This window comes from Setaria italica, chromosome IX, assembly GCF_000263155.2.
Source record: "Setaria italica strain Yugu1 chromosome IX, Setaria_italica_v2.0, whole genome shotgun sequence".
Classification (NCBI taxonomy): domain Eukaryota; kingdom Viridiplantae; phylum Streptophyta; class Magnoliopsida; order Poales; family Poaceae; genus Setaria; species Setaria italica.
Genome location: NC_028458.1, coordinates 17,603,288 through 17,613,225, shown reverse-complemented (window position 1 = coordinate 17,613,225; position 9,938 = coordinate 17,603,288). Strand labels below are relative to the sequence as shown.

The 9,938-nt window shown below is 51.5% G+C and overlaps 1 protein-coding gene across 1 annotated transcript; it reads left to right on the top strand.

Moving 5' to 3' along the window:
* The first annotated feature begins 7,699 nt into the window (after positions 1-7,699).
* LOC101774072 (xyloglucan galactosyltransferase KATAMARI1 homolog) lies at positions 7,700-9,540 on the top strand. The gene has a single exon (XM_022823603.1). It carries the CDS (start codon positions 7,780-7,782, stop codon positions 9,391-9,393), a length of 1,614 nt encoding a protein of 537 aa, XP_022679338.1. The 5' UTR covers positions 7,700-7,779; the 3' UTR covers positions 9,394-9,540.
* Positions 9,541-9,938: the final 398 nt, after the last annotated feature.

Sequence of the window (9,938 nt, the reverse complement as noted above, 5' to 3'; positions counted from 1 at the left end):
TGAGTCATCTGTGGTACATAGCCCCCAAGCCTGGGAGCTGGCTGAGCTGCCAAAGCACGCCAAGTCGCCACCCGCCCAGCTAGGGAGGTCAGCCCGGCAATAGGAGGCATGCCGAGTCGTCTGTGGTACCCAGCCCCCAAGCCTGGGAGGCACGTTGAGCCGCCAAAGCACGCCAAGTTGCTACCCGCCCAGCCTAGGTCGCCCGAGCAGCAGGAGGCACGCCGAGTCATCTGTGACATCCAACCCCCAAGCCTGGGAGCCGGCCGTGCCACGGAAGCACTCCGAGTCACTTCCCGCCCCGATCCAGAGAGGTCAACCGGGCAACGTGAGGTACGCCAATTAGTTTCGGAGCTGTAAAAGGACAATACAAAGATTATGTAGCATAATGTACAAAAATTAATAATTGAATAACTCAAAGTTTTATTCGACGTAGAAGTAAATTCTTGCGTGTCATGCTCGTGTAGGTCACGTAATTTTCCCGGGTAGTTAGCCTGTTACGTTTAAGCACCTAACCCTGCCTGGGTGTTGCCGAGAGCGGGCTCGAGCGGGCTTAGCAGGAAGCGACACATGAGGGCCAAGCTTCACGGATTAAGGCATGTGCTACCCGAGTGCTTTAGCAGCCGTTAAGAGAGACGGGCAAGCCGCAAAGTAGTCGGAATTGTGCGGAAAAGAGAAAGCGTGCACTGGGCATTTGTAGGGCCGGCGCAGCCCCTAACTGCCCGTTTAGTGGACGGATCAAGCTGTATAAGCAGTCGGAGGTGTGATCAGGGTGGTCGGCGGAAGTCACGAAGACATAGAAAAGCTGAGGCATATTGAGATATACAGAAGTCGTAAAATATTTAATTAAAACCAAGAGGAGTGATCGCCGTCATCCTTGAGTTAGGGCTTAGAAGCCGTCGGGTGCCATCTTGGTTGTTGTGATCGGCGGTTGTTGATGAAGAGAACAGGTCGGGACTCGTCCTGACTAGTATGTTGGGTTGATGTGTCGAAGAAGTCGGCGGTGTGTTGGTGATGCCGGCTATAGGGGCATCAGATCGGGCTGCCATGGTTGCTTGATGCCATCGGCCGTCTCGTCGATGCCGCACCGAGTATGCAAGCTCCGAGCCACCGGTGCTCGGCAAGTCACATGCACGAAGATGCATGCATCACGATTCATAAAAAAGATACATTAGAATAATCCTTAGACCAAAAGACAAAGCGGTCGGTTGCTTATGATCGGATAAGAAAAAAAAAAGAGTATTCCTTATTAACGTATGCTCCTTGTAGATCGATTTTGCCGGCTGCACGCAGACGTGCAGGGACGTAGGGATCTGCCGGTCGCATCCTTCGCGTGCTCGCCAGGCCGACGTAAACCAAATCCTTCGCGTGGTCGAAATCCTCTCGTATCAAGGAAAAACCAGAATAAAGTAATCTTTCTTAGTTTCATTAGCCATGAAGATGATTGGATGGAATATAGATTAAATAATAAAACGGTAATGCTTAGGCCCGTGCGTCCGGACGCGTGTCCCTCCTCCGGACAGTCACGTGGTACGGTGTCGTCCACATATTATCACCAGTAAAAATATCACACATGGACAAAAAACTAGCGCAACATTCTTATCTGCACGACGATTCCTTCCACCGCACCCGAATCTCGTTTTGCAAGTGCAACCTCATCCTCTCCCCTTGCTACTTCTGCTTTGTGCTCCCTGCTCTGCTCCCTATCGATGCCAGTGCTCGAGACGGCGAGATCGGTGGTGGAGGCTGATGCTGGCCCGCTTCCCCTTGTACGGCTCCCCTTCGTGCTGCTCTGCCGGACCATGCCCTCCTCCTCTCCGTCCCTCCCGCTGGCCCACTCCCCCAGGCTGCTTTGCTTCCTGCTGCTCTGCTCGGCCGTGCCCTCCTCCTCTCCATCCCTCGTGCCTCGCCGTCGCGGGGGCTCCTCCCCAGCCTGCTCCGCTTCCTGCTACTCTACCCGGCCGCGCCCTCCTCCTCTCCGTCCCTCCCGCTGGCCAGGGTGCCTCGCCGTCGCGAGGGCTCCTCCCCAACCTGCTCTGCTTCCTACTGCTCTACCCAGCAGCGCCTCCTCCTCTCCCTCCCTCCCACTGATAGGGGGTAGCGCTCCAAGGGCCTTATCGAGGTGACGGAGAGGATGGAGAAGAAGAGACCAAGGCCGACACGCCGTAGCTGAGCATCACCGCGCACGCCAGCACTGGCAGCAGCCGTAGCAGGATCTTCAGCACTGATGGCCATAGGAGCCTAGATATGAAGATAGCCCCCCGACTGCCATGTTGCAATAGGTATCTCACGATGTTGCAGTAGGGATTATTGGATGTTGCAAAAGCTGTAGATGCGCACGGGTGTTGCGGATGAACGTATCGTCTGATGTTGCACGATTGATTTTCTGAGATGTTTCGATGTTGCAATAGTTGGCTTTTGTTGTTTCATCTGTCAATTTTTCATGTTGCAATATTTCTTCCCGTACGAGCTCAACCCCAACTCAATATATGATAATTTTTTAGAAATGTTGCATGAAACATGTGTTCAATGTTGCGGTGGGAATTTTTCCTCACGAATATTATGTTTATATTGAGCTATTTTTTCGCATCTTTTTCATGTTACAACCATAGATTTTTGATGTTGCAGCTATTTTGTTTTGATGTTGCAACGGAATGTCGGATAATTAGTGGTATTTATTATGGTACTACTGTAGCCGTCAGATTTAAAACAGATGGTGATGCAACGGGAGTTGCTCCCGCCGGACGTCCGGACGCTAGCAAGCCCGATAATAAAAAGGAAGGGAAACTGTTCCATGTTTTACGCGACGGTGGAGTTCGAACTCCGCAAGATCTTGACCGGCGCGCACATTGCAGGGAGAGGTGGCGACGCTGCATCCGTGGGCCCGTATCTTGTACCGGCCACCGCGGGTTCCAGCGTATACCAACAATACACAGCGATTTCCTCCAAGTGTTAGTCAACAGCTAGGGCCGGCTCAGAGTCTTGCGCTGCCGCTCAACGTAGACAGACTCAGCCGGATATTGATGTAGGTCGGCGTTGATGGAGAATCTTATACGCGGTGATGAGGTGTCGACTTAGAAAACAAAACTAAGATGCGATTTAAGAACTCGAAATAGCAGGTTGATCTAACCATGAGGTTAGGAACGACTCACCCGATCTTCTAGGAGACATTGTTGATGATTGCCATCAAGCTCACTTGGGAGGATCTCATGATCACCCCTACCTGGCGTGCTAACTATTGGATTTAGTGACCGGCAGTCCACCAGGGGTTACCCAAGTGGTAGGTTTGTAGGCGGGGGAAATCGTTTGACCAAGAGCTCGAATGGTAATACAGGGGCGCAAGGTTTAGATAGGTTCGAGCCTTCGGAGAGTAATACCCTGTGTCCTATGTTCTGCTGGATTGTATTGCTAGTATGGGATGCGAAGAGTCGAGCTGAGGTTCGTTGCCCTCGGGGCGGGGAGGGGGGGGCGCCCTGGCCGCCTTATACAGGCTCACGACCTAGGGTTACAATCAGATAGGATCAAATTCTAGTTGGTTGTTACATGAAAAAGCAATCTGAGTCGGTTTACAACAAATATCCCGTGATATCCGGATAGAATCCGTTTGCCTGACCTCCAAGCTTGTTCTCCACAATCTTCATGCCTTGACCCGCACGGCGTGGTTAGGCGGGCCCGCCTGTCAGGGCCGACCAGTATCCTAGTCAGTGGGGACCCGTGGGTACCCTTATCCCTCATGCAACATTAGCATGAATGGGCTAATCAGTTGGGCCGGCCTCCGTACACCTCATGTGAACTCCTCCCTCACGGAAAACCTATCCATCTTCCGGAAGGTAGGAAGGCATTGTGCCTTCCAGTATTTGAGATTCGTGCAAGGAATGAGGTCCCTCACATGCATCAAACCTAAACCCTAACTCCCTCCCCTGCCTGCGCCACCGCCCCCTGCACAGGTCCCACCACCACCGCGCCTCCCCGCACCGCCACGCCTCGCTGACCCCAGCACGCTTGCCGCTGACGGCCGAAGCCAGAGAAAAGGTTGAAAAATGTTTAATCAACTTTTCTTTGAAAAATGTTGGTGCAACTTTTTTCCAAAAAATCTTGGATTCAACTTTATCTAAAGAAATGTGTGGCTCAACTTTTTTTGAATAAATGTTGGTTTTGAAGAAATGTTGGTTCAATTTTTTTCCAAGAAATGTTGGTCCAACTTTTTTTGAAAAATGTTGTTCCAACTTTTTTTAAAAATGTTGACAATATTTTTTCAGTTAAATAGATTTTGGTGGACTTTGATGCACGATTGTTGGGCTGTGCTGCAGCGTGCTATAATAGGCTTTCGTGGGTTTTATAATTACATCTCTTATACACCTTCCACAAGATGTATAAGATGTATAGGAGCCCCCATTTCCTCGCGTCGCCCTCCAAGCGCCGCCGCCGGTCCTTCATCCCGTCGCCCCTCCGGTTTACCGTCCGGCAAAGCTGCTATAGTTGAAAATAGGCAAAACAGATTTATTATGAGCCGATGAAATTTATCCATGAAACTGGGAAAAATTATGGCAATGGATCTGCGCGCGAGAAAGGAGTACCCGGAGGCCGATTGGGGGAGGTATGGATACGCGGAAATTTGTGGGAGGACAGAGCTGTTTTTCGTGTCCCTCTTTTTATAGGGGAGAATAGGTGAGCTGTTGGAGTCTCTGTTTTGATATTTTTCTCAAAAAAAGTTTTGGGGTAATTAAAGGGAATTTTTGAAGTTGCTCTAACAACCGAATGAAGGCAGACTGACCATCTTGGTAACCACAAATTTCTATCTGTGTAGTGATCCCACGGGAGCGCACATACGTCGGCGTAGCTCGCGGGGTTGTCAACCTAGCTCACCAGCCGGCAGTAATTACGGCGTGCATTAGTTTAGTTTCTTCCATGTGTCAGAGCAGTAATTATGGAGTGTCAGTGACACCTTGAAATGAAAAAACCAAGCTGACACAGCTTACTAAGTCCTAAGAAAATTTGCTAACTCGACGTACGTGTTGTTAAATCCCTATGGCAAAACCATGCGCGCAAGTGCAACGGGCTGCGCATGCATGAATGAGGAGATCGAGTACCAATTGCACTGTTGTGAACCGGTGACCGTTCTGCTATACTCGTTCCGTTCACAAACATAAGCATTTTAGAATATTGACTAGAAAGATGGTGCGGCGTTACTAGTGTTGGGTATGAGTTACCATCGTTGAAGGGGGACCGTGGCGTACACGAAGCTTTGACTTGAGAGACCACCAATTGATGTATTGTTCATAGTTACTGAGGGCTCTAGCAGTAGCCAAATATTTAAAATAACACATGTCCATTTGAAAGCAGCATCGATTATTCATATCGTCTGGCTTTATAGTATACACATCGTTTTTTTGTTCTGGATGGGTTCTCATTAGCAATCAGCACGTTATGTAGCATCTGAAGGATGATGAACCGACGGTGCCAATGTCTAATAGAAATAAAAAATTCAGTAAGCCAGTACAATGTGAAAACTGTTTTTCTTTTTTTTTTTCGAATTTCAGCCCCTTTAAACTATTTTGATCAGAGGAAAACAGCTCAGGGAAATGCACTATTTGACCATTGAAAATGTACCTGTGACAACAGCTTTGTTTACCATAACTTTCGAGAAGTACGATAGTTTACATGTTTAAGATGGACAGGTTTCTCAAACATATTCATATACACTACCATGTTTCTTTGTCCATCTCTTTCATTTGTTAATCCAAATCCTACTGTCTACGCTTTCATGTATGAATCACTTAATCGCAATGAAATCTAGCTTTGCCAGAGGGAACAACTTAGCTAGGCACATCAAAGCCTAATCTAATCATAGTATAAAAGTACAAATCTTGCATGTAAAAATATTTGAAACTTTAAACATACCTCTAATATAACCGTGCGCAGATCTGTTGAGATATCTACCGAGCAAGACAATGGACATGCTGATTGCTATGATTTCAATGATCTGCAGTAGAGATATCAAACTATCAATTTGATTGAGAAATTTTTTGAAGTCTACAAGGATGCAAATCATTGGGTCCAAACAGCAGGATACAATCTTGTAGCAGCGACTTTGAGGCTTAGATGTCCTGAGCCTGCTACCTCAATCGAAGTGGTATTTCGTCGAATAACTTGTGTGCGTACTCCTGAACTCCCTCCTATACAGCATCACTGACGGAAGAGCTTAGATACATGCACAGCAGTGGAGGAAGAGAGTATACGGGGAAGGTTGAGCGCATGCTGTCTAGGCGCAGCGACGATGGGAGAGCGAGATGGATGCGGCGGGATGCACCTAAGCGAACGAGCCCCGCGTGGCGCTGCCGCCGGCCGCCGGAGATGGGACAAGCGCATGGCCCACCAATACTGTGAGAGGGCGCCGGGGTTACCGGAGTCGCGCTCACGCCCAATGCCACGAGCAGGACCTCTCGCCAAAGTCCGCGCTTGGTGGCGTCTACTCCGCAGCTGCAGCGCGGTGCTCCCGGAGGGAAAGGGCCGAGGCCATGGCGGAGCTCGAGCTCTCCGCCCGCGGCTGTGGCCTGGAAAGTAACAGAGAGCTCTCGAGAAACGTCGAGTAACCAAGCCCGAGATCAACGGCTAGAGCACGGCGCAGGCTGAGATCCAACAACTGGGAAAACGAGCGACGTGGCTCAATAACAACTCGAGAATGGCCCGAGACCCTGACCGAGATTCGTATGTTAAAATACGGTCTTCAATACGTCACTTTAATCAATGATATCTACAAAAATAAATTACTTTAGACAGAAAGAATTGCATATTATGCTAGTTGGTCATTTATACGTTAGTAACTTTTATATTTTTTTCTATTAACGGTCATTGTTTATAATATTTGACTTCTGAAAAAACTAAAAAAAGCTATATTTGTGGACAAAGGAGCACATGGTTAAAGTATTATTACTGTACAGGCGTAGGCTATAGCTCAATTTAATTTAACAGACATGGGAATGACTTGTTGTCAATCGATTATTACCTTCTTCCTTGCTACATCGACTACCATGAACTGAAGTCCTCCTGCTCCAAATCCTTGTGCTCTCCACAGTCACCAACTGACCATCTCAAAGCTTTCTTCTTCAAATGGACCAATGACTCCACGCTCTTCACCAAAATCCTAAACCCCACGATTAGCCGTTGGCTGAAATTCCCTTCTTCCATTCCGACGGATATACAAGGGAGGGGTGCGCTAAGGGAGGGGTGCGCCCCCTACAGCAGGAGGAGAAGAGATAAAAAAGAAGAAAAAGAGGTGGAGATGAAGGAGGAGGAAGAAGCAAGCCCCTCCCCATAAGTTTTGATTTTGGCTCCACCACTGTCCCTAATCCAAAAATATTTTCCTCTAATTCATGTAGCAGGCTGAATAATACTGTATCTTGTAAGGATGGATTCTCTGCATACCGTTTCGTTGATCCCTTTGAAGAATCAAAGAACAAGAATAGAAGGAAAGTCAAGAGCAAACAAATCTCTACAGTTTTTTAATGCCATGCATGTGTAATGTGTTAAAGAAAACTCACAACTTGTAAGTAGTCGAAGCATTGACCACGGTAGCCAGTTGGTCTCGTCTGTACCCATCTTTTGTTGTCTGGATCTCTCTCGGTATCGTAGCGCTTCTGCGTTAATTTCAGGGAACACAAGATTAATCGTAGTGGCTTCAGGGAGTACTAGATTAAGATCACAGACCCTCCCCATACGGTAGCAAGCACCATGTGCGTAGAAGTGGAAGACGTTTAGCGATCTGTGCGAAAACTGCAAACCATGGCTAGCCAGATACAAACCGATGAAGCCACGAAGCTCACCACCAGCTTCGAAGTAAACTTGCAGAAAGATGCCGAGGGCGCCGCCGGCAAGCACAGCGGCGGCGGCGGCGTGCTCCGGCCTTCCCGGATATGCCACCTCGCCATCCTCTCCACCGCCTTCTGGGCTTTCGTGTTCTTCCTGCACTACTCAAGCACTCAAGGCGACGGCGGAGGCGTGGCGTCCGTCCTCTTCAAGCAGGCGGCGTTCTCCCTTCCTCCCCTGCTGTCCGGCAACACAGCCGACCGCGGGCGCACTCCACCCGAGCAGCCGCCGCCGCCGTCGGCGCTCTCCGTGCAGGCACGGTCGCCGCCGGCGGTGGAAGCCGCGGCGCACTTGGACCGGAGCGCGACGGCGCCGCCGGGCGACCGTTGCGCGGGGCGGTACATCTACATGTACGAACTCCCGCCGCGCTTCAACGACGATCTCGTCCGCGACTGCAAGAAGCTATGGCGGTTCTACGACATGTGCCCGCTCTTGGCCAACTCCGGCATGGGCCGGCCGCTGGGCGACGAGGGCGGCGTCTTCTCCCCCCACGGCTGGTACGCCACCAACCAGTTCACGCTCGATCTCATCTTCCACGTCCGGATGAAGGGCTACGACTGCCTCACCGGCGACCCGTCCCTCGCCGCCGCCGTGTACGTCCCCTTTTACGCCAGCCTCGACGGCGGGAGGCACATGTGGAATAGCACCTCGCTGCGTGACGCGCTCGGCGTCGACCTCGTCGCGTGGCTGGCAGAGCGCCCGCCGTGGCGCGCCATGGGCGGCCGCGACCACTTCATGGTGGCCGGACGGACCGCCTGGGACTTCCGGCGCTACGACGACGTCGACGAGCAGTGGGGCACCAAGCTGCTCAACTTCCCGGCCGTCCAGAACATGACGGTGCTCGTCCTGGAGACCAGCCCGTGGCGCCGGGCCAACTTCGCCGTGCCCTACCCGACCTACTTCCACCCGGAGGCGGCCGCGGACGTCGCCGCCTGGCAGGAAAAGGTGCGCGGGGCGGAGCGCACGTGGCTCTTCGCGTTCGCCGGCGCGCCACACCCGTGGCAGCGCGAGACCGTGCGGCCGCAGATCTTCCAGCAGTGCGGCGCGTCGAGCCGCTGCAAGCTCTTCCGGTGCAGCGGCAAGGGTGACGCCAACAGCTGCAAGTCGCCGGGCGCCGTGATGCGCGTGTTCGAGATCTCGAAGTTCTGCCTGCAGCCGCGCGGGGACTCGCTGACGCGGCGGTCCATGTTCGACGCCATCTTGGCCGGGTGCATCCCGGTGTTCTTCCACCCCGGGTCGGCGTACACGCAGTACACGCTGCACCTGCCCAAGGAACCCAGCAGCTGGTCGGTGCTCATCATGCACACGGAGGTGAGCGAGCGGAACGTGAGCATCGAGGAGAGGCTGAGCAAGATCCCGCCGGAGACGGTGAAGGCGATGCGGGAGGAGGTGATCCGGCTCATCCCGAGGGTGGTGTACGCGGACCCGACGTCGAGGCGCGTCGATTTCAAGGACGCGTTCGACGTCGCGGTGGAGGCGGTCATTGACCGGGTGGCCAAGCGGCGGCGGGGAGACGCCGACGCACGCTGATGCACCGGCGGCTGGCTTGGCTTGCTGTCTCATCGTCTGCCTTGCATCTGCCCAAGGCTCTAGAGTCGCATGACTGCACCCATCAGCTGCCTTGTCAAAGTGTAATCTTCGTTGTCCTGCACATGATTGATTTCTTTGTCACGCAGAAATTTTGCACTACGAGTCTAGGTGGGCATCACAACGAGCGTGGTAGCTCGGCATTGGAGTCTATGCACTCCAAAACCATTTGGTTCCAATGCTGAAGTTGAATGTGTTTCCGGATGGTGCTCAGACAGGAACCTATGCATGATTCAACCTGCTACTGTAGGATTCCGGTTTTCTGTTCATCCGCTTGCATCGGTTCGGTACTTCGGTCTGACCATAGGGTGCTCGTGCTCCTTTCACGAAGCGTCGGAGCTTTCTTTTTTTGGCTACCCACGTGTGTTCGTTGCCCCTACTATAAATTTAGAGGGTGTCTCCTAAACTTTAGTACGTGTCATATCAGATGTTTGATACTAATTAGGAGTATTAAATATAGTTTAATTACAAAACTAATTGCACAGATG

Excerpts from the sequence above, each read along its gene's own strand:
- LOC101774072 (XM_022823603.1), top strand. The coding sequence starts at position 7,780 with ATGGCTAGCCAGATACAAACCGATGAAGCCACGAAGCTCACCACCAGC.